The following is a 24,862-nucleotide window of genomic DNA, read 5'->3' as shown; positions in this document are numbered from 1 at the left end:
TGTGTCTTTCAGATATGTATTCAATTGTTAATTTTTAGGATTTTTTAAAAATATAAATATACTAGCCATTCATGATGTACAATAGAAGACCTGTTTCTGATGACATAGAAGAAGATCTTTTAAGATTTCAGCAACAATTTTTGTTAAGTGGACAAAAGTCATCGACTACTCTTGTTAAATGTGTAAATAAAACAAAAGAAGATGGCAGTTTAGTTGTCCATGATGATAAGTTTCAAAAACGACAATCGGATGAACCATTTAAATGTGTTGGTAGGTGGTATATATTTATAACCCTTATCAGTTTTGTTGTTATCATTTCAATATCTGGCACTATAAATCAGAGGGTAGGGTCAGTTATTGAACATTTTCAAAAGCCTATTGCTTGAAGCTCCCTTTTACACCTTTCAATTTTTTTCCTAAAAAGAGAGCTTAATCATATAATTAGGGATGTTCAAAGTAGAATCCCAAGGTATTCTAGAATAATAGGTTTCGAATCTAGAATAACAAATAGGGATGTTCAAAGTAGAATCCCAAGGTATTCTAGAATGATAGGTTTCGAATCTAGAATAACAAATCCAGAATAGCGAATCCTAGTATATTTTTATTAAATTATTTAACCTCGATTTTGTTTGGGGAAGGGATTAATCTTAATCTTCCCTACAGGGCCCACAATCACAGCAATAAATCGCCCAAACAATTTTCTAACATGTGTATATTATAATAAAAAAAACTCTCTCTTATGTTTAACATTTTTAACAACTGTCATCTGAAGCCGTTCTGTAAACTGGAATATGTCAACTGTCCAGGTTGTGTCCAAAACTTATATTTTTGCCAATAGTGAGTACAATGCAACACTGCACATAGAAGTCTTAAGCAATTCGGTCCTGTTTTTTGTTAAGATAAGCATTGTTAAGTCTTATTGCTTCTTTTTTGACTAACATGATCTGTTATGCAGTAAAATGATACTGCAAAGAATACAAAGTTATTATTGACATAACGAATTCTTGACAATTACGTTGTGCATAACTGCATAACTTCCCTGAATATTGGCCTAAAGTTGACCTTAAGTAACCCCATAGCGCATTTTGTGGACGGCCAGCACGTTTTGCAACGCTATGTTACTTTTGCAACTTAACGCATTTAGGGCAACTGCGAACTCCACACCAGACATTACACGTTAGCCGCTCGCCCAATAACGCTTGATTGACACTTAATTATTAGACGCACGTTATCGCAAGACGCGGTAATTGGTCGGCCGAAAAAACGCTGACACTGCACTACGAGGTTACATTTAAAGCAAGCACAAATTGGTCGCCGCGGCGACAGGCCAACTTGCCACACGCGTTTGTGCAATTAGGCGCAACAATCCGCGGTAAAACATTAAATTATATCGGTTCCAATTACCCGAAATAAATGGCAGAATTGGATTCGATATTCTACTTTGAGCATCCCTAATAACGAATCCAGAATAGCGAATCCTAGTATATTTTTATTAAATTATTTAACCTCGATTTTGTTTGGGGAAGGGATTAATCTTAATCTACCCTACAGGGCCCACAATCACAGCAATAAATCGCCCAAACAATTTTCTAGCATGTGTACATTATAATAAAAAAACTCTCTCATATGTTTAACATTCTTAACAACTGTCATCTGAAGCCGTTCTGTAAACTGGAATATGTCAACTGACCAGGTTGTGTCCAAAACTTATATTTTTGCCAATAGTGAGAAAATGCAACACTGCACACAGAAGTCTTAAGCAATTCGGTCCTGATTTTGAAAGCATTGTTAAGTCTTATTGCTTCTTTTTTGACTAACATGATCTGTCATGCAGTCAAATGATGTACTGCAAAGAATACAAAGTTATTATTGACATAACGAATTCTTGACAATTACGTTGTGCATAACTGCATAACTTCCCTGAATATTGGCCTAAAGTTGACCTTAAGTAACCCCATAGCGCATTTTGTGGACGGCCAGCACGTTTTGCAACGCTATGTTACTTTTGCAACTTAACGCATTTAGGGAAATTGCGAACTCCACACCAGACATTACATGTTAGTCGCTCGCCCAATAACGCTTGATTGACACTTAATTATTAGACAAACGTTATCACGAGACGCGGTAATTGGTCGCGAGAAAAAACGCTAACACTGCACCACGAGGTTACATTTAAAGGCCAACTTACCACACGCGTTTGTGCCATTAGGCGCAACAATCGGCGGTAAAACATTAAATTATATCGGTTCCAATTACCCGAAATAAATGGCAGAATTGGATTCGAATCCCATCTGGATTCGAATCCAAGGATTCGATATTCTACTTTGAGCATCCCTACATATAATACACATTGTGTAAATGTCTATTTCAGTTGCATCCCAGTATAATTCACACCCATTTAAGTTGACTGTAGTTTTTAAAATGATAAACAATTTATATGTCAAGTAATGCCTTTCTTCCCATTGAGCAACTCAGACCTTAAATTAACTTTTTTTTTACCAATTTTTTCAATACACCCTTGTTAAATGCATTATTTATGTCTTATCCAATATAGCATTTCAGGAAAGTCAACAGTAGAGACAGAGTGTATCTGAGAAGCCTGCTCTATTCTGTTAAACCACTGCCATTATGCTTATCTTAAAATATTTTTGTTGTTCAACAATCTGCTTGACCAGCAATTCCTGACCTTTTTGTTTTCGCGACCCACTTACAGTTTTCAAAAACTTAAGCAACCCTCCAATTTTGATGTAGGATACATAAAGTACAGTCTATTAGTATTGCATTCAAATTGGTGAAATCGTTTTAAAATTTTGCCAAAATGTCGTGATTTACGCCACAAGCAGGGGCGTATCCAGAAATCCAAAAAGGGGGGGGGTCCCGAATTTTCAACTTCGGGAATTCCCCGTTTTTCCGTCTGACGTAAATGACATCATAAAATATTGACAGATATGGCGTCATAAAACAGCGATTGTAATGACGTCATAAATAATAAAAAAATCATCAGAAACAGCCAATTAACGTCCAGCAAAAGCAAACTTTTAGACGCAAAACACAACGTCACACGTACATCGTTGACACTCCTGCCAGGCGCCAGCTGCGAAACCGCTTAGTGTACAATCGTTAACTTCAGGAGAAAAACGAAAACAAGTCCGTGAAATATATGTGATCGATTTTGGTAAATCCATTTACGGGACTACGCTAAATTAAAAGCACGTCTTTCGCCACCTGCAATACTAAACGAAGATCGCTTTTCCCCGGTGTTATTTGATTAGCGCAACATCTGCAAAAACGCCACTTCAATAGTTAATCTAGTTCAGTGTTTTTAATTTTTTTAACTGAGTACACACCTGTTTAGCGAAGCGAGCGCGATTTTTTTTGTGGGGGAAAATGGCATTGTTTAAAATTTCTTGCAAGTTTTTATTACATTGCCGAAAATAAAAAAAAATAAATGTTGGAAAATATATGTGCAATATTTTTGAATACGTTTTCCGTTTGGCTGCGAGGCACTTGGCAGCCTTCCACGGCGCAACGGTAGAGAAGCGCTAATCTAGTTTAATAGACAGCGTCAAAAGTAAAAATAACATTCGCGCGAAGCGCGAAAATATTTCGCACTTTGCGTAGTTAAAATACTCAAAAAGTATTCAAAATGGACTCGTGTATAGTTTGTTAAAGAGGCAGCGGGCCCAATTAATTACAGCGACCGCTTGATTGACTGTTATTAATTGTCGAACACCCACTTGTTCATCAGCCAACCCGAACGAATAACGAAAGGCGAAAGACAAAAAAATATCCTGCGTTTACGGTCGACCAAACAAGAAACGAAAAAGGCGTTTTGCCTTTGATTTTGGTTTCGCATTAGCAAGACGTGTGACCCAATTACACTGAAAAAAACACGCAGCTTCGGACGGTGAGGTAAACCCTGACAAAAACGAACGATAAACGTTAATGTCACTTCCGAAAAGGGGGGGGTCCGAATAAACATGACTGGTTCAATGCAGCAAATGCCACACAAACACAATTTTAGACTTACAATTACTTTTGCTCCTTATACTGCTAAAGTTTTCATTTAGTTTGCTACTTCTTGGCAACTTTTACTTTATCAAATTCTACACGCGAGTGTGGGACAGTTTCCGTTTGCAGATATATAAACCGAGGCCCTGAACTCACAAAATACGACCCGCCAAGGTTAAATATCCAGCCTGCAACCTTTTTACCAACTGGCCACAAGGCCAGTCCCAGTATTTTTTTTTTAGGTATATAACAATGTAAATGCATTTTTTGCAATATACAAGAATATGCAAGCAGGACCGCACTGATTAAAAAAAGAAGCAAAAACTACAAAAAATTCATTGTGGGCCGCAAAAAAGGTTGCGATATGTTATGCAGGCCTGCTTTTTTGTCATATAAATACTTTGTATAATGAGAAGATGTATGTATTGGCACTTTTCTGAGTTTTCTGCAAAATAAACAGATGATGAACTCAAACATCAAAGTTTGGACGATGCAAGTTCTGAACAATGTGATCCGAGCAATTCAAATGTTTTAAATTCAACTATAAAAGAGCGGAACATCCAAGAGTTGCATGTGAAATATCCAGCTCCGAGAAGAAATGCTTTTCCAAGTACCTTTAAATGTTTACAAAAAAAAGAGTCGAAATTTGTTCAGCCAAATTATCAAAAGTAAGGAAAATAAATTTTAATTGTTAATTTTTCAGGCCCTAAATATTTTATATGTGACCTTTTTTATTTAGACGTAGCCTGTTTTACCAACAATGCATGGAAAAGAAATCAGGTTCGCAAAAAAAAACTGTTGCGAATTGCAAGCCACAATATTTGGAAAAGGATGTTTTAAGGACAAATTTTAATCAAAATTGTACAACTAATCCAGAAATTAGGTAAAACAGTTCTAAATGTATATTTCATTATTGCATATAAATTTACACTTTATTGGACCTTAGCTTTCTTAAATATTAGATATTCATTATTATTCTTTTGGGTTTACTAAAAGTTTATGTTTAATAGAATACCATTTCATTTGAATCCATAGGGCATAAGCATAAGACAGTTTAGGCAAAACCGGCCCCATTTGGGAATAATTATACCTGCATTTTGGACATTAGTTCTAAGTTGTAATACACTTTTTCTCCGATATCTAATAATGTTATTGTATTTAACATTGTCCTAATAAGTTGTAAGAATGATAAAGCAACTTTGTTCTGTTTAAAATTTGCCAATAATATTTTTCAAAACAACCTGGTAAACAAAATAGTTTATTAGTTTGAAAGTGTGGGAATTAAATGGGACTGCAGCCAACCAATACTTTAGTTTGATGGTCATGGATTTCTGCTGAAGGACATCTTGTTTGTACCCTCTGTACTGTAAACTAACAACTGTAGCCATGCATTGTCAGTTCATACAGTTTTGGTAATCATAAAACTATTCAGTTACTTTTAAAAATGTGTATGTTATACAAAATATTTTTCCCTAGATAAATATCATGGGTATTTTGCAAATTATCCATACAACATAAAATAATATTAAAAGGGGAAAATATGGTTACCAATATTCAAACTTTCAGTTGACATTTTCAGCCCCTAAAAAATACCTCCATTAACTTCAGACCATTTTGTATCTGCACTACATTTCAAATGGAGACAACAGGCATCATGGGCATGTCTTTATTGTGATTTATTTTTTCCGTTTTATACGTGAGAGGAAAACAATTCAAGATTTCCCTTGTTTTGTGTTAGTGTAATGTTTGTTATACAGAAATAATTCAAGTGTTTATTAAGGGTAAATAGCCTTTTTGGAGGTTTGACTCTTTTTGCAATTTTTAGAACCACCAACAACACCACTTAGCAGTTATTTATTGCTATTGATAAACTTTATGCAAGACTATATTTTACTTTTAAAATAAATTTTTGGTACTTGTTACTTTAAAATACCAACATTTGACTTGTGCAGCATGACTGTCAGACAACAAATTCATACTGAAAATCTTACCAAATTGGATAATATGACCAAAGAGGAGATTTTACAAGAGCAGCATAAACTTATCTCCACAATGGATCATAAAGTTCTGGACTTTATTAGAAGCAAAAGTGAGTGTCATGGTGAATAATATGAGCTTGTAAGTTTGTGCTCTTGCTCAGTTAGCAAGCTTCGCCACCTGCACAATTTTATTTAACTGCAATTAAGTCAAGGTTGCAACATTAAACGAATTGGAAACCAATATAAAAACATCACAAACACACAATGCATATCGTTTGTTTTTCAATTTAAAAATACCATCATGAGGAGATTTAACACTCACTAAAATATCTAATTTAGTTAACATTCCCAATAAGTTTCTGGTGGTTTACAGCTTAGAAGTATTCTATTGGAATTTATATATATTGAACATATCTAAATATATTATTAAAAATAGGGATGTCCAAAGTAGAATTACAAGGTATTTTAGAATAATAGGTTTCTAACCTAGAGTATTGGATCCGACTACATTTTTCTATTAAAAACACTGGTCAACAGCAAATAAAAGGAAATGTGATAGATAGGATGTTTAAAGTAGAATCCCAAGGTATTCTAGAATAATAGGTTTCGAAATCCTGGTATATTTATATTAAATACTTAACCTCAATTTGTTTGGGAAAGGGATTAATCTTAATCTACAGGGCTCAACTGTCCAGGTCAACTGTCCATAAGTCAATTGTCCAGGTTGTTGCCAAAACTTGTTTTGCCAATAGTGAATACAATGCACACTGCACACAGAACTCTTTAGCAATTCGGTCCTGTTTTTTAAAGCATTGTTTGGTCTTAGTGCTTCTTTTTTGACTAACATGATCTGTTATGCAGTCAAATAATGTTCTGCAAAGAATGCAAAGTTACTATTGACATAACGAATACTTGACGATTACGCTGTGCATAACTGCATAACCTCACTGAGTATTGGAGAATTGGATTTGAATCCCATCTGGATTGGAATCCAAGGATTCAATATTCTACTTTGAACATCCCTAGTGATAAATAGATTGATTCTGAAACTGTTTTCAATTTTTTTTTAGCACATCAGGTTTTTGAAATATTCACATTTTTATTTTTTTAATGTTGTGCTGTACTATTTTAGAGGCACATTGTGCATGGTGACATTACTTACATTATACAACATTGATGTGAACATCAATCTGGTTTTACTAACAACTTTAAAAAGAACAGAAAAGGGAAGATCTTTTCAACGTTTTTTAGACAATCATACTTTAGTTGACCATTAAGAAACCCAAGACAAAACATGAACAGTTGTACAATATACAGCATGTTTATGTGGCTTACACAACTGGCTAAACAAACAATCAATATCCATGTATTTTGCTGTTCCTCATGTTGTAATAAGAAGGACTGCTATGTTTTCTTTGTCAATAAGAATTTTCTAAAACCATAAAAGTAAAATTGTATGTGCCAAATTGGATTTAGCAGGGAGACCTGTACCACATAATGCCCAATACATGCATTCCCACCTTAAGGAAGTCTTGAATTATCCCTGATAAAGTGGAAAATGTTTGTGAATGGAGTTTTAAGAACCAAACAAAAGTTCAAAACCAATTCTTTTCTCCAGCCAGGTTTAAACAGCCTTACTAGATATGTGTCTCTTCCACAAGAGAAGTCTGAAATGCTCGTATTAGAATCAAGATAAAATAAAACCCTTTTAAAATAAAACTTGGACCTACAGTAGATGGTCCTTTTTGCGACAGTCATAGCATTATTTAATTAATATGAATATAAGTAGCAGGATTTATTAAAACATGCTGATTTATGTGCCTACCAACAGCCCTACTGTAGAAGAGACCGGCCTATAAGAGAACCGTAATTGGCCGCTTTTACAATCGTTACCCCCCCTCAAAATTTTTATTCTTGCTCCAGGAATGGGAAATATTTGGGTTCTAAAATCTTAGCACTTCTCTACAAAAAGTTTCCCTTACTGAGCTGAGTAAAATGTAAGGAATCTTGATAGGCCAACATATGAGGAAAATTCAGGATGCATGTTGTAAAATGTTAAAATCATGTGCTTGGCTAGCATTTAGTGGCTGTGTGCTAACTTTTTAGAAAATTCAAATGGCGTTGTTTTCTGGTAGGTGTTAATGATCTGCTTAGCTTAACATTTACATGGGTTCTGCAAGTCACTCAAAATTCATTTTCAGCACTTTTACATGAATGACCTTCTTTTCAGAATACCTTGGTGCAAAAAAAAAAAAAATTAAGCTATGATATACTGCCAAGGATTTAATTATGGGGCAATAATTCAAAACATCTTGATGGAAATACTTTCTACTGTAATTCTCAATATTTGTAAAAAATAATGTTTTATGAATGTTATTGCATTTAAGGATTCTCCAAGCCCCCAAAAGTTGCTTTCACAGCATCAGGGAGATTTCCAAAGTTATGTCGCTTTGTTTGCCTATAAACTAGAGATGCATTATGATTAAGCTTTGGTATCTGGTATAGTCTCATAAAATAAAAATAGTTTTCTTTGGATTTGTCAATGTTTGTAACGGCACTTGTAATGCCCTCACCGCCCTGAATATGTGACATTACAAGCACCGATGAACCAAGCAAACAGCCGTGAAGTAACAAAAGTATTCAACAGGCTAAAATTAACAGCTGAACAATGATGTTGTTGTCATCATTCAAAACTCACTTAATGATTTTGCTTTGTCTAGAATCTAGACATAGACTCTAGATCTACAGCTCATTAAGGCTTGCAAACAGATTTAAAATATCACAAAACATTTTTAAACAGGTTTCCCCAATTTATTGGGGTGAAAAGTTGACTCAAGATCACCTTTACTTCTTTCAGGTCTTGCTGTATTTGCTTCAGAGTGTTTGCGTCAATCACCATGATTTTGGTGATATTGAATTAATAAATAAAATTTATTAGCTTTGTTATTAGTGTGGTTATTTGCCTAATACCTTAATTCGAATGAATGAGTGTTCTAGTGTGCAAAGAGTGTTCTAAAAGTACCTGATCTATACCAGTTGCCACAATGCCAAGTAAGGTCTCCCACCGTCAGCCAGATGCAACATACAGTGCAAGGTAGATGTTGTAAGGTAAGATTGTCAAAAAATGCTCAAGAGATCTGATCAGATTGGTTATAATGCTATTTTTATTTGAACTTCACGGTGAGGCTGATATCTTGTTGTTGACATTGATATCTTGTTGAAAAATGTGTCTTATTTTTCTTGTTCAGCAATCATATTTAAATGACCAACGTAGAGAAGGCATCAAATGCCCAAAAGCTTCTTGCAACTGCAAAACTGGAAGGGTTTTGCCAAGGCATTACAGTTTTGCATCATAAAAATAAACAAATTTTACCTGATTCCTGGTTTATTATTTTGCTACTTCATTAGAAATTTGATTGGCTGAAGCATATTCCTAATTATCGGTCCTTATATATCGGTTACAATAAATTAAAGTAGTTGGTACTTTAAAGTTAAAGTTGTTAATGATGCCGAGGAAAAGGGGTAGAATTAAACACTGCTATATTAGCTAAAAGTTTTAAGCAATGGGCAAACCGCTGCCCGCTGTTGAAGATCATAGGCGATCATACCTGGATTTTTGAAAAAAAATTGACTGAAAAAAATAAATAAATACAATTTCTGCCTCCTTCCTGCTTTTATACAACTGTGACATTGTTATCGTTTTATTGTACTACTTCTTTCTTCACTGTTTATAGAAATGCATTGCTTTTCAAAATAACTAGTTCAGTAAAAATGTTTTTAGTATATATATTTTATGTCTCGAAATAGGGCTGCGTTTGGGTTAAGGATTGAATACATTTTAAGTTACCTAAAGCAGGAAAATAGATGATTGATGCTTTTTTACCCTTGTTTAGCATAAACGTCACAAAATTTCACTGTTTTCTTTTAAATACAGAGCATTGTGTTTGGGATAATCCTTGATTTTAAAAAGGCTCCATTTTTTTTTTACTTTTTGTAACAAATACAGGAAAATCAGGCAGAAATAACGAGTTTAAAAATCAATATTGGTTAACATTCCATACAACTGTCATTTAAAGTGTTTGTTTAAAATGTGATGCATATTTATATACAAAAAACAGTAAACGTGGTAGAAACATCAGGTTATTGCCAAAACTTAATTTTTTGCCTAATAGTGGGTGTAATGCTACACTATTTGCTACAAATTAAGTTCATTTTTATAAAAACATTTTGGTTTTTAGTTCTACATTACTGCAAGCATGATCTGTAAAACAAGCAGTAAAATAATATGCTGCCAAGAATACAAAGTTACTAATGCATGTAATATGTTACTCCTACTTAAACAACTATGCTCTGGCATAAACTCCCTGAAAATTGACCTAAAGTTGACATTAAGTAACCCTTTAGCAATAGCATATTTTTTTGTCCCAAGTTGTACAATGGAAGGTAATTTTGGTAACTTTATGCATTTAAGTAAATTGAGAATTTTCTGCACCTGTCATTACATGTTAGCCGCTTGTACAATATATTTTACATTATTTAATGATGAAACGAAGGTTGGCGCCAAGTTTCCATGAATAATTCTACATAAGTTTTACTTAAAGCTTGGATAAAATTATGCAGGGTGGTAAACTACTATGTCATCACAGATCAGGGTCCTTACTATGGGTTACATAGAAACTGGTTTTAAGGGCTGTGTTAGTCAAACCTATCTAGTGCACAACTTTGTTATGGATAGGCTGTAAACCAAGGCTTACATCTGGCATGCATTTATTTGTAATGTTTGCCAGTAATTTTGGTAGTGTGCTTCGCAGGAACTTACAACGGAAAAAATATGCATTGAAACTTCTTTTTTAACTGTTCATAAATCTGCTTTATCCTAAATGTTAATTTTTTATTTTATATACGTTATTTCTAGATAGTTTTTGGGATGAGTTGTTTCTAAGTCATTATTTTCTAGAACATGGAACACCTTCTAATTCAAAATCTTTAAGTATGGGTCCTGTAGAGATTGACAAACCTGATTGGATGAAAGAGGTTCCTCTTCTTGTGCAAAACAAGCAAATTCAAATTTCATTAAGGTAGTTTGTTTCTGACCAAGGGTAAACTTAGTTTATTACGTTTACATTGCAATAGATTTGACTTCACTGGAAATATATTATCAAATGAAGACCAAACAAATACTCCAACATACCTTGGACTACACCATCACGGAGATAAACCTGGTTTAGCTGGGTATACACTACAGGAACTAATGGATATGACACGTAGTGGAGTAATACAGCAGAGAGTTTTATCCCTTCGAATTATTGCCAAAATAATTAAACAGGTTGTGTGTTTTTTAATTTTAAAGTAGTATTGCAATCCAAAGCCTTGAACGCTTTACATTATGATTGTTATTATGATATACAAAAAGAACATGAATGTACAAAGCGTTTTTAGACACACTAGATTTCTGGCAAGCCTCACAACTGCCTTGTACCCAGACGAACTTATCAAAAAAAAATTCACTCCTGATAGTTTAATCAAGAAGTTCGCATAATATATTCTGCTAGTCATAGGCACCAAACTTTAAAAAATCCAGGACATTTTTTTAAAACCAGTACAAAATTCTTACTGATCACCTTTAAACTTGATCACCATTTGATACCCCTTTTCTAGGAGTCTTGACAACCCGTTTTGAAATCTCAGTAAATTATAATTACAAAAATTAAACTCGTGATTGCTGCAAGCTACATCGGCAACATTGAACCTGGCATTGAAAACCATCCGTGTTTATCACTGCCACCTCCTTATCGCTGCTTGTTACAGTGGTCTCCTTAAAATGTTTACTCCCTAACAGGCATGATAACAAAAAACTATTAGTTGATGAAATGACCTGTCATCAACGTAGAAACCAGGCTCGTAATTATATACAAAATTAATATGTTGTTCCCAAGTTTTGGGGTATAATCTTATTCACAGAATATTTAATATCTTGTGCACATTTATTAGCATGAAATCGGTCAAACGCTCTTTACCGAAGGTCGCTTGGTTGAAAGTTTTAATTAGCCTCAGTCTTGAAAAGGACTGTTGTGGCTTCATGAAACAAGGTACTAACTTTTTGGCTAGTTTTAACCTCGGTGCAACAAGCTACTAAGTCACTAGATTCGGTAGTTAATGTAATCTATAGTGATAAAATTAAAAATATTCATGAAATCAATCTGAAATATTTTTGCATTAAATTTGCCAAAAATATAAGCATGGTGCAATTCCCTCGGATAACACGTTATACAGTTTGTATAGTGAGTATCCTAATACATTTACTGTAACTGAATATTGATTTAGCTATTTTAACAACTAACAACTTTGTCACCAAGAAATAATTTAAAAAATTTAAAAATGTCATCATTGGAAATAAAAAATCATGTAACAAGGAAAAGGTTTTTAAATATGACAGATTCACAAAAATCAGGTGTTCATTTCTTTATTATGAGCAGAGCAGATTGCAGCTAGACCAGTGGTTCTCAAAGGGGGCCACTTGGCTCTTTTAAATTTTGGGGAGGGAAATTTGTTCCAGGGAGGAATTGGGGAGGAAAAGTGGATAAAAATGGCTCACTTATTATTATTTGATATTTAACACATATAACTAACTGCACAGAGTTTTAATGGGAACGTCTACTTACTATACGACTTAAAGTAGCCTTATGTCAGTGCTTCTCAACCTATGGGTCGCGACTCAAAATTGGGTCGCTGTTTGATTTGGTTGGGTCGCCGACCGCAGTAGCTCACATGTTTATACTGATTGAGATTGGTTCTGAGAAATAAATTTGGAAAATTAAGAAGGCAATATAAATAATGTCTTAGAATAATTATTAAAATTCGAAATTCTTTATGCTAATGCCTATTTTTTGTTCGCTTACAAGAAGCTAGTTTTTAGTTCGCTTACAAGAAAAAACAATTGGGTCGCCAAAGCTTAGTCGTCATACTTACGCCTAATATTAGGGTCGCCGCGAAAAAAGGTTGAGAAGCACTGCTTTATGTGAAGACAATATTCTGCTTTAACTGTGTTAAACCTACGGCATAATAGACTCTGTTTGGTTTACAATATCTATTGTTTCGTCACAATAAGTAAAGTTCACTAGCACCAGGTGTCGGTTTTCTACTGTTTGTTTTAGCATGGTTGCAAAAGCATGGCAAAAGTAATACGTATAAGTAAAGTAAAGAAATGGTGAAACATAAGATTGCCCAGATCCAGTATATAATTTAAATTCTGCAAAATGCCAAAGCAAATGCTCGAGAGCAACTTTTTTCCAAATCATTCATTTAAAAAACATGTGCTTTGATCCACAAGTTTGTGCTAAGTATGCCTAATTGACCGTTGCAGAGCAAACACTTCTCCCATTTCCGACTACATATTAAGTTGAATGTGGTTTTAGTGCCATTACAGATATTTTAACCAAACAAAGGTGCACTATACATTTGCAAACACGGTGATCTTCGGGAAAAACCGACATACTTTTCTGCTCAATTTTCATTGTTTTTTTTATGAAGCTCATGGTTCACATTAACAATGAATAACGCTTTGTACCCTACTTTTGTAATGTTCACTGTTATCTATGAGATGAATAAGAAAAACGCACCTTGCACATCATATCCATATACTGTGAAATTTTGGCAATATTTCTTTTAAGATTTTTTGGGGAGGAATTAACATTGTTTAAGTCTTTAAGGGAGGAATACGAAAAAAACTTTTGAGAACCACTGAGCTAGACCTTCATAGCCACAAAGTTACGAAAGACATACCACTTTTTATTTTAAATATTACAGATATGTGTTTACACTTTATGTTTAATGTTAACAATCAAATGTTTTGAGAAAGTAAACCTGGTTTATTTGTTTTCTAGGAAGCACTTGGACAATATAGTATGACTTCTTCCATATCCATTCTTAGTGTTTTGCTTGATGCTGGCTTTGCATTTATTTTGAGATGGGCTTTAGATGAGAATTCAAATAACTGTCTTCATGCAGCAATAGACACACTGTGGGCCCTTCTTTGTCCAGGTGACACAGAGGTAAATGCTTTAAAAAATAGCATTGTTTTTGAAAGCTATTTAATGTTCTTACTATTTTCAGGTAAAAATTTTAAACTTTCAATTTTTAAGTTCCCGAGGATGTGAAATTCCAGCATTGTGTTGTTTAACCTCTCATGCTGAAAAGTGTAATGATTTTCAACTTGTTCAAAAGGATTTAATATATGGACTGGAAAAAACGAATATAATATTTAGATTAAGGTATGTTTCACACTTCACTTCCTACCTACCAATAAAATTTCTACCCTATTGAAAAGCAATAAATTCTTGATTTCTTAAACTGAAAGAATTTCTAATAGAATACTTTGCAGCAGTGTTTTAAAAACTAGGCAGTCTAGCATGCTGTAGGTGCTGCAGTTCACAGTTCATTTAAAGTTTTTTCAAAATTATTTTTGCTTTTAACTCCTAAGTCTGGGTTACCTTCCTGAAACTGCCCTGTTCAGGTAACTCTTGTTAACCAACATATAAAATTATAAGTAATATCCCCATAACTTTATGTAACTCTAAAGGCTTTTATACTGATTATATGGCCTTCAGCATATCCAAGATGTTCTGTATAGGAATTCAATGTTTTTTCTTTTATTTAAATTTAAAATTAATTTATTTTTACCCTCCAACAGAATTTTGTTGAAGTTTTTTGAAAGTCGTAATAAGAATATTAAAGCCCATACAGAAGTAGCTATTATTTTGAACGTTTCACTTAGTGTGCCTCTGTATTTTGAAAATCAATAAGAGTTATTCGAATTGTTCAAACTTACACCTACTAATTTAGATATTTTTTTTTGAAGTCATTGTTTATATTCTGGTCAATCCTTTTCCTACTAATAACTATAGACCAATCATTGACAGGGCTTTTTAATTTAGTTGGGCGCTTCTCTCAAATGCTTGTATTAATTTCAAATAGTTTTTGTTCCCTGCAAACTTTAGTGACTTTTTATTAATTTTAATAAGGGATTTCTTTTATAAAATGCTCTATTAAATATATAAATAAAACAGTCAGGGTTTCCCAGGTTAAGTTGAGTATATTTTGTCGTTTGACCAAAATTAACCTTTTCATAAAAAATATAGGTAAAGTATTTTGGATGATTTGCAAATTAGGATTCAAACAAATTTTAGGAACAATGGTTTACTAAGTTACAGTAATTTTTTAAGGTATCAAATTAATTTAGCAGAAAGCTTTTTAGTGTGGTTTTAACAAGGGATCCCGGAAGATATCAGGCTATGAGCTTTTAATTTTCTTAATCTTTGCCACCCTTTACGTTTCACAGAGGTAATCAAAATGCTTTTATGTTGTCTGAAGTTCTGCATGCATTTGTTAAAGCGATGTTAATCTAGAGTCTAGACCAGTGGTTCTCAAAGTTTTTTTCGTATTCCTCCCTTAAAGACTTGAACAATGTTAAATCCTCCCCAAAAAATCTCAAAAGGAATATTGCCAAAATTTCACAGTATATGGATATGATGTGCAAGGTGCGTTTTTCTTATTCATCTCATAGATAACAGTGAACATTACAAAAGTAGGGTACAAAGCGTTATTCATTGTTAATGTGAACCATGAGCTTCATAAAAAAAAACAATGAAAATTGAGCAGAAAAGTATGTCAGTTTTTCCCGAAGATCACCGTGTTTGCAAATGTAAAGTGTACCTTTTTTTTGTTAAAATATCTGTAATGGCACTAAAACCACATTCAACTTAATATGTAGTCGAAAATGGGAGAAGTGTTTGCTCTGCAATGATTAATTTGGCATACTTAGCACAAATTTGTGGATCAAAGCACATGTTTTTTAAATGAATGATTTGGAAAAAGTTGCTCTCGAGCATTTGCTTTGGCATTTTGCAGAATTTAAATTATATACTGGATCTGGGCAATAATATGTTTCACCATTTCTTTACTTTACTTTTACGTATTACTTTTGCTATGCTTTTGCAACCATGCTAAAACAAACAAACAGTAGAAAACCGACACCTGGTGCTAGTGAACTTTACTTACTGTGACGAAACAATAGATATTGTAAACCAAACAGAGTCTATTATGACGTAGGTTTAACACAGTTAAAGCAGAATATTGTCGTCTTCACATAAGGCAGTGCTTCTCAACCTTTTTTCGCCTTTTTTTTTTTTTTTTTTTCTTAATTTTCCAAATATATTTCTCAGAACCAATCTCAATTAGTATAAACATGTGAGCTACTGCGGTCAGCGACCCAACCAAATCAAACGGCGACCCAATTTTTGGTCGCGACCCATAGGTTGAGAAGCACTGACATAAGGCTACTTTAAGTCGTATAGTAAGTAGACATTCCCATTTAAACTCTGTGCAGTTAGTTATATGTGTTAAATATCAAATAATAATAAGTGAGCCATTTTTATCCACTTTTCCTCCCCAATTCCTCCCTGGAACAAATTTCCTCCTCCAAATTTAAAATTCCCCACAAAGGGAGCCAAGTGGCTCCCTTTGAGAACCACTGGTCTAGACCCACTTTTAACACTTTAAACCGTTTGCACAACCCCAGTTTTGAAATCCTTGGTGCAAACAGTAGTGTCAAATAACAAAAAAAAACATTTATTCTTTCCTGTAATATTTGATTTTATTTCTTTTTTTCTAAAAGAGACAAGTGGGTCATTTAATAAAAATTAGTTTAATATCCATGGGTCAGTGGTTTGCCAACCCTGTCCTATGCCAGATTAGTGATCCAATTTGAAGCTTTATGCAAGAGCCCAACTAGCTGCCTAAACAACTTCCAAGGAAGTCACTTCATTATGTTTACAGGCAAATGTTTTTAAACGAACAAACCACCACTGCTGGGCAAACTGTTCAATAAATATACATAAATAAAGATGATTTAAATCAGGTACATTCTTGAGGTATGCAACCCACCAGATGAAATTATAATAAAATGTTTGGAAATTCTGATGAGATTTTGTTCCCACTCAATGAACATTGCCGCAAAAGTACTTACTTGTCCAAGACTTGTTCCATTTCTTGTTCGACAATATTTCGCAGTGCCATCTTGCTGTGGGTATTTATTAGTTTTTTATTATTATAAATAATATATACTTGAGTGTTGGATTAAGTTTGTGTTTTTTTACCAGCTGAAATAAGTTCTGATATTCAATGTCGCGTGGTTCAGCTACTACAGAAAATTGCTCAATCTGGACAGCATGCTTGCTCTCGATTGATTCACAATTTTCAAAATATTCAGTCTTACCTCACTATTGTTTTTTCTGATTTTGAATTATGCAAACTGAAAGGTGAGCAAGGATGTATTGTGATGAAATTGGGTTAAGGCAATTAGACCTTGTTTAAAATAAATGTAAAATATGAAGTTGAATTATAGTAATTTTTCATAAAAATAAATTTAGCATGAAGTAGTAATATTATTTATAATGCAACTTGTTTAATTTATCTAACAAATTGTCAACGTAACTCTTTGCTGAATTACTATTATAAGACAGTTTGTTCATATAAATGAAGAATGGCAATAAATATAAAAATGTGCCAACCTATTGAAGGTACAACAATTTTAGTTAAATTTACATAAAATTTAGTATGGTGCCTCTCCACTGGAAAACAGCCTACAAGGCCACTATAAAATGTTATATTAAGGGAAATATGATACCTTACTTCATTATATGGAGCGAGTGGTTCTTAAACTTTCCACCTTAGTTTATTGAACTAGAAAGACAGCCAGCATTTTGTGATATAGCATTAGGAATTTTCTATCCTTGGTTTGTTATGGTAAAATACATAAAAAGTGAAAGAGAAAGCAAGTAAATCACACCTGGGCATACTGTATATCCAAAACAGCGAAAGTAAGTCAGATAAATACATGTAACATGCTTAAAGTTACAAAATACTTAGCTTATTATCATAAAAAATCAAGTTGTTATGATTATATAATTCTCTGTGACAAAAAATTGTTTTAGTCTGACGTCTGTCGGTAGAGCGTAAAATTTAAAGTAAAATCTTACTGTGTTATTTATGAATGGGATTTATCATGATGTTAGAATACCTTCCTTCAAATAACACACCAAGGTTTTATTGCCACTTTTGAAGATAACTTTTATTCGCAAATCTAATACTTGTGTATTAGGCTTCTTTTTTTGGGTGGACCACTTTTTATGGAGGTGCAAGCTGCTAATCTAATACTTTTGAATACTTTTTCGAACTATATGGGTAATACAAATTTTAAGCTGAATGCTTAAAACACTTGATTAGTACTACATACCTTTTATGTTATTCACTAAAGGTACAAAGTACATACATAAATTTATAAAGTTTACTGAATCGTGTTATTATATGTCTTACTTTAGATGCAAGGGTTTCACTTTTAAACCTGGAATTGTTAAAGTTGTGGATTATTTTCTTGTCATATGGTTTGCAACTACAAACATTTTGGTAAGTTTTTTAGTATATTAGCATACCCAAAGTGTATGAAGTAAACTGAGTTTAGATTGCCTTACAAAAGACCTTATTTGTTTTATATTAATGTCTGTATACAACACAGATATTATAAAGCAGACAATTATTTTAAACAAGCAACGTTGTTTAAATTGTTAAACGTGTGTTTCACCAAAAGTATTAAAAATTTATTTTTAAGGGATTTTGGTCACTCAATACTACTTGGCCTTCAGTCTTGCCTTGTTTTGCTAAATAACAAGAATTTGAAATTATGTCAGCTCACTTGGATGCAGATGGTATTGAAAGTCGTATCTGTACTGTTAAGAAACATAAAGCATAAAACTTGTGTTTGTAATATCAACAAAGTGCACGGGCTTATAGAACTTGTTAAAGAAATTATTCATGATTCTATTACTGTGCTTCTGTCCAAGGAATATCAAGAAGCTAAGGTCAGTACAATTATATTAAAGACTTAAAGCTCTAAGATTAATTTCCAACATGTTTCGTTGTATTAGTATATTCTCTAATTTTTGTGCAGAATGATTTTTTGGTTTTAATATCAATTGGAATTGAAACAATTGGTTTATACTATGGTACACTTCTGAATTTGAAAACAACTTCTATTTTGGAAGCTGAAGGGGAAATAGAAACACTCATGAGCACCATTATTATAAAGTTACACTCAACAATAATAAACTGCTCCTCTGAACTGTATGTTGTGTTTTTTAAATGGTTTCATTGTTTTTAAATAATCATTACAAATTGTATATTTTTTTCAAGTTTTGAAGATATTAATTTGAAAAGACAATATTCAGTTGCAAATCTTCCCAGCCTTGAAGTTGGTCCTATGAATCAAAATGATTTTTTGAAATGGCAAAGCAGTGCAGCTATACAAATGCTCACATCAACCTATTTGCAAACCGCCATATCTTTATGCAGGTATGTTTCTTTTTTTACTGGGAACCATTTCTAATAACCTGTGGGATCGATTTATTATAACCGTTGAAATCCAAAGTGGCTGAGTTTCAAAGACTTGTTTTCACTTTTTTACATATTTAGTAAATATTGTGCTCTTTGTGTATTTTACTGATGATATAATAGTAACGATATACAACAATATTACTTGTACAGATACAACAAACTGCTTTCCTCTAACTTCGTCAATGTTTTGTCATGTCTTACTGACAGCTTTTCCTCCCCAGAATGTCGCTTGCTGGATAGTTTTCTTTGTCGCCATAAGCTGTACACAATGTACTGGATAGTCAAATGTTTTGTTTTTATGGTAAAGTATGTTTATTGTTCAATGTTTATGATAATTCACCAAATGCAGAATGTTACCTTATATGCCAATTTAGCTAGGTCATAGTAGTCCAAAATAGTTATTTTTGAATGGCTCTTCCTTCTGCTTTGAAACCAACTAAGTAACTGAAGTTTCTTATCTTTGTTTTCATTAGCAAATAATTGCCAGCTAAATATGTTAAATCTGCTGGATAAAGGCTAATACCACATTATTGCTTTCTGTAATTGAGTATATTTTGTTTAGACTCATACGCTGCGGATTTTTTTTAATCCAAAGTATTTATTCGGAACCATTCCGAAAAGCTCACAGAAATCTATGGCGTCTAAAAATGCTCTGCATATCCACTTTTGGTGCCTATATTTCGCCTTATTATTGTTTTATTTCGTAAATGGTATTGCTTTTTTTAAATGATTTAGTTACCATTTCAACATGGTCTGAAGAAATATATCGCACCTATCCACCAAATGGCATTGCAGTGTTTTTCTACATTATTTAGCGGTGACGAATTTTTAGCTCATGATCTTATCAGCAGCTGTATCTTTCATACTGATTTTATGAGGTAAATATCCACCAGTATTTGAAACAAATTATGGTTTATTAACTGCAAATATGTTTTTTGTTGCACTTATTTTTTAATTATTACTTTTTTGGTAAAATGATACCTATATAGGTAGTAAAACCAAGTTATGTCTCAGGGATCTTGATGATGATATTTTGATTAACACAAGTAAATTGACCTCAATTCATTCTACATATTCATCTTGTTTCAACGTTTTACCAAAGAAAATGATAGATTCAAAAACTTGGTAGGTGTGAGTAAAAAAGAAATTATTATACTTATATAGAAATTATGTGTAAACGTTTGTTTTTGAAAGTTTTGTCAAAACTAAATGTATGCGTTTAATTAACATTAAACATTAGGAGTATTCTGTAGTCACTTACCTTGCACAAAAGTACCAAAAAAGGATCACATACTTGCATTATTGAAATTACCAATCAATAAATCCTGTTCAAACCGCCTTTGGCAGATGTGCTAGGCAATATAAAATGTACTAATTTAAAAACTCATATTCAAATGCATTTCCTTTTGGGATAGGTGTTGCTCTGATCCTTCCTCTGTGCAATCGTTTTTGATTCCTTACACCCGGATTCCATTGGTTTCTACAGACTGGCCATTTTTACCATTGTTGCAAATATATGACATAACTGTTCAAAGGTAAACTGAATTTAAAATGCGAGTACGGTGATCACCAGGGCTGATCCAGTAGTACACTGGTTCTCAAAAAGAGATACGCAAGCGGGTTCATATTACTAGAACTGTGACGATTTTTCGTAACAGTGATTTTAACAAATTGTTGTAACAAAAGTTTAGGCTTATTAAGTGCAGGGTATAAGCTTACAAAATAATCACGGATATTGGAATCGTATTATTATCCAAACGATTAAATATTTTCGCCATAAGCAACGTTTTGTTTTTACACTATTCTTTCGCCCTTAAGATGTCATTATTATTTGTTTCGCATCACATGAGCTTTTACAATGCTTTGTTACATAACTGCCCAGTACTACAGTAAAGGTATTCAATTTCAGTTTATTAACTGCCGTGCATGAGCTAATAGTCCGAACATGTATTTTTACCTAAGTTTCAGATAGACCAAACTTATGGCTTCCAACCCTTAACAAAAGCGATAGAACACCATCGGTTCTTTTCATGCGTAAAGTTTACTTACTTTAACTACACCAACAGTTTTCATTTCTGCTAAAGAAATGAAATAGCATAGTAAAACATTTTAGTAGAAAGTAGAAAGAATTTGAACTTGGTGCAACAGTTTTGAACTAGACACTTCGTGTTGAAAAGGACTCCAGTCATAAGGCCGAGATAAGAACAACCCCAACGTCAGAATAGAACACAATTCGTAATAAGGCCAAAATGGTACTAATACCTAATGGTACGGTTGGTACCTAATGGTATAAGTGCCCTCTAAATCGGAACAAATAGTAATTCCTTTGGAATAAGACCTAAAAGCTCAGAATTAGGCCTAAACAACACTTTAACTTACCCCAAACCCCATCGTCCCATACCCTACCCACAGGTTCGGGCGTTATTTTGGCCCTTTCGGCCTTCTTCCGATGAATTTAACCTTATTTTGATGAATTAAGGCCTTATTGCGATGTATTTAGACCTTATTTCGATGAATTTAGGTCTTATTTCGATGAATTTAGGACTAATTCCGATAAATTTGAGCCTTATTTCGATGAATTTAGGCCTTATTCAGACGATTTTAACCTAATGCTGTACTGGATATTACTGCGTATTTGGCTGTATTATGTCGTTGGTCTTAATACTATGGTTTTATAGTTTTTTCTGCTTTAGGTAATGTTGCTATTTAGGTCTTATTGTGTGTTACCGTAGAAAATGGGTATGTTTTATTAAGTTTATTTTTTCATATTATTCCCCTTGTTTTAAAAAGCATCTTTTTCGAATGTCTGTTATTTTCCGTTGGTATATATTTATGTTTGTTGTAGTGGCGAACCAACTGACCTGTGCACTGTACAGGCAACAATGAACGCAACAAGATCATCTCTGCGCTTTATCCACTTTCTTGAGAGTCATCGTCCTTTTGCATTGTCACACATTGGCGTCGAAACCAAAATAGCTCGGCTGATGTGTGTTTTTCTGCAAGGTAACCTGTTTTAATGCAGCTGCGAGCACTAAAACCTATTGTTATACTATGTCTACTGTATACATCCCACACTACAATGATTCAATACTGTGCAATGTGGTAGGCGAACCTCAGACAACTCGGCTAATTCAAAAATTTAGTTTACCGTTCCGCATATGTATATGCGCAAGTGGCAAGGTTACTTACCCGTTACTGTGGTTAAATATTTAAAATTCAGTACTTGCTTAAATGTGTTTCGAGCGGCTGACGTGTAATCCAAAAAACTCCAAATAGTACTGCCAGGGGTTCTTAAACCTTTTTTGCCCCGCCCCCCCTTTTGTTTTAAGTGAGTCCTTCGCGCCTCCCTTACAAGGCCTTCATGTCCCCCCACCCTAGGGGTCTCGCCTCCCAGTTTAAGAATGCCTGCCCTAAAACATGAAAAGTTAAATTTGTCAAGTAACGTTACAGTATGAATATGCTTGCAAATAACTAGGTGTACTAACTACGTGTTATTATTACTAATGAGACCAAGATTGTTCAAAAAGTGTCTTATCGGTTCTTTGTGCCTACGCCCTACATATATTTAGCTTCCCAACAAAATTTATACTCGCTTTAGTAAAATCAATCCGAAAATAGATTTGGTTCAAACCATGTTGTCTGTATCTTGTTTATCCTTGAAATCGTTTTTAATTGACCTATATTTGTTGTTTAGGTAGCGACTTTTTTTTAGACGAAACCATTAATTATTTTTTGGAAAAGTTACTTGAAAGATACTGTTCAAATGCAAAATCCCTAAATTTTAATGACGCAATTCCGGGATTGACTTCATTTTACGATTTGTAAGTTATACTGTCTTTGTGAGTTCCAACAGCAGTTAGTGAATAGTATTAAAAAGCAAATGATTTTTTTTTTAAGTTACGCATCGTTGGTGGAGCATTACGAAGCTGTATCCTTTGGTAACGATTTGTTTTCAAAAGTTGTTTTAATGCCTTTTGGAGCACAGAAGGTCGACAGCAAGTACAAACTTGTTTTGTGGTCGCAACATCGTGACGCGTTGCGAACAATTACTTTAAGAGCTGAGCAGGTAACAGCCTTCGTAAATCATTTTGAGCTTTTTATGTGTGTTTTTATATTAATATTTACAAAACTATAATATTTTATAACCGAGTGTTGCTCATCCAGCAGTATTAATCAATCGACGTTTCGACGTCCTATACAGAACGTCTTCAAGACTTGGATGAGCAACACTGGATGAGCAACACTCGGTTATATATTATGCCTGGCAGCAATAGATTATTTCTATAATTTTTTATTGACTTTATATAACAAAAATATTTAGGTTTTTAGTGCAAATGAATATCTGGGTACGCCCGAAAAAAGTTACGAAGTTTTGTGTGCTTATGTGCGATCTGTACTGGTGGGATGCTGTAACGAAGAAAGAAATCCGTTTTTGTATCGCGTTGTCGTACAACAAGTTGCCACAGCTTTGTCAAATGAGGTTTGTATGTTAATTTATCAGTTTTTTTAGCGTTGTTTTTAACAAATTGTAATCTTTAAGGCAGCGTCCCATGAAAGTGCTAACGCCTAATCCCCAACTAAAAGGTGCTTTTATTTGGTTAAAATTGGCATTTTTTCAACTAGAAACAATGTCCCCCCCAAAAAAAATGGCTACGCCACTGCTTGGTATGCAGCCCTAGTCGCCAAAAGTAATACCTAGCGTATATGCCGTAGTTAATAGTAAGCTATTATGTTTCTAGTAGTTGATAATAAACTATATTATGTTTCTTTTTAGTTCTCCTTTCTTAAGGACGATGAACGAGAAAACTTGCTGTTGCTGATACAGTCATCCACCAACCTTCGCTTTAAAAAGCACATTTTTAAATATCAGCCTTTTGTTTAACCCATTTATTTTTATCGCAATTTGTCTGTTTGCTCGCTAAAATAAATGGCCTGTCAATATAATTTCCCAAGTGTGTACAATTATATTAGACACATAAAAAATGGCCGAACTTGACATTCTCCAAATACAAAGAACTCCTTCGAAATTGTTTTGTAGCTTTTTCCGATTTCATTACACTATTGAAACCCCATAGATTTAAAGAGTTTTGCTGGTTTGTTTATTTAGAATGAAATACTATGTGGAATCCAGACCGAAAATTTTATGTAGACAAATGAATGAGCTGATTTTCTGTCTGACGCAATATTGATGTATTTTTTTTAATGCAATAGGCTGTTACTTCTTTCAATTTCTTTGAAATGGTAGCGGGGCGGCCTTGATAGCTCAAGCAAAGCTTTACGTTTGATTTTCAACATCATATTGTTTTTTTATGTTTTTAAACGCGGAAAGCTTAATTTTATTTTGACAAACATCTATATCAGTCTCTTCAATACGCTTCTTGAAAACCTGTTTTAACTTGCGCGTAAGTTATGTTGAATGCCTTCGT

General features: G+C 33.6%; 1 protein-coding gene across 1 annotated transcript; it reads left to right on the top strand.

Moving 5' to 3' along the window:
• The first annotated feature begins 22 nt into the window (after positions 1-22).
• On the top strand, positions 23-24,318 carry LOC146168088 (RNA polymerase II-associated protein 1-like). Its single transcript, XM_083386208.1, has 23 exons — positions 23-270; positions 4,472-4,679; positions 4,751-4,894; positions 5,964-6,100; positions 10,948-11,068; positions 11,124-11,316; positions 13,874-14,041; positions 14,103-14,260; positions 16,906-17,069; positions 17,147-17,305; positions 18,368-18,452; positions 18,655-18,904; positions 18,994-19,166; positions 19,236-19,394; positions 19,587-19,737; positions 20,172-20,314; positions 20,451-20,561; positions 20,852-20,971; positions 22,282-22,439; positions 23,131-23,257; positions 23,334-23,502; positions 23,758-23,916; positions 24,211-24,318. The coding sequence occupies exons 1-23, from the start codon at positions 72-74 to the stop codon at positions 24,316-24,318; spliced, it is 3,564 nt and encodes a 1,187-aa protein (XP_083242334.1). The 5' UTR covers positions 23-71.
• Positions 24,319-24,862: the final 544 nt, after the last annotated feature.

This window comes from Ascidiella aspersa, chromosome 1, assembly GCF_963924565.1.
Source record: "Ascidiella aspersa chromosome 1, kaAscAspe10.2, whole genome shotgun sequence".
Taxonomy (NCBI): Eukaryota; Metazoa; Chordata; class Ascidiacea; order Phlebobranchia; family Ascidiidae; genus Ascidiella; species Ascidiella aspersa.
The sequence above is the reverse complement of the archived record's forward strand: the minus strand, read 5'-3'. Positions and strand labels throughout refer to the sequence as shown.

What these genes read in the sequence shown, in the direction of transcription:
- LOC146168088 (XM_083386208.1), top strand. Translation starts at nt 72, where the DNA reads ATGATGTACAATAGAAGACCTGTTTCTGATGACATAGAAGAAGATCTT. An exon ending in TTTCGCAGTGCCATCTTGCT is followed by an intron (nt 17,070 to 17,146) that starts GTGGGTATTTAT and finishes TTTTTTTACCAG; the next exon opens with CTGAAATAAGTTCTGATATT. An exon ending in TTGACTTCATTTTACGATTT is followed by an intron (nt 23,258 to 23,333) that starts GTAAGTTATACT and finishes TTTTTTTTTAAG; the next exon opens with TTACGCATCGTTGGTGGAGC.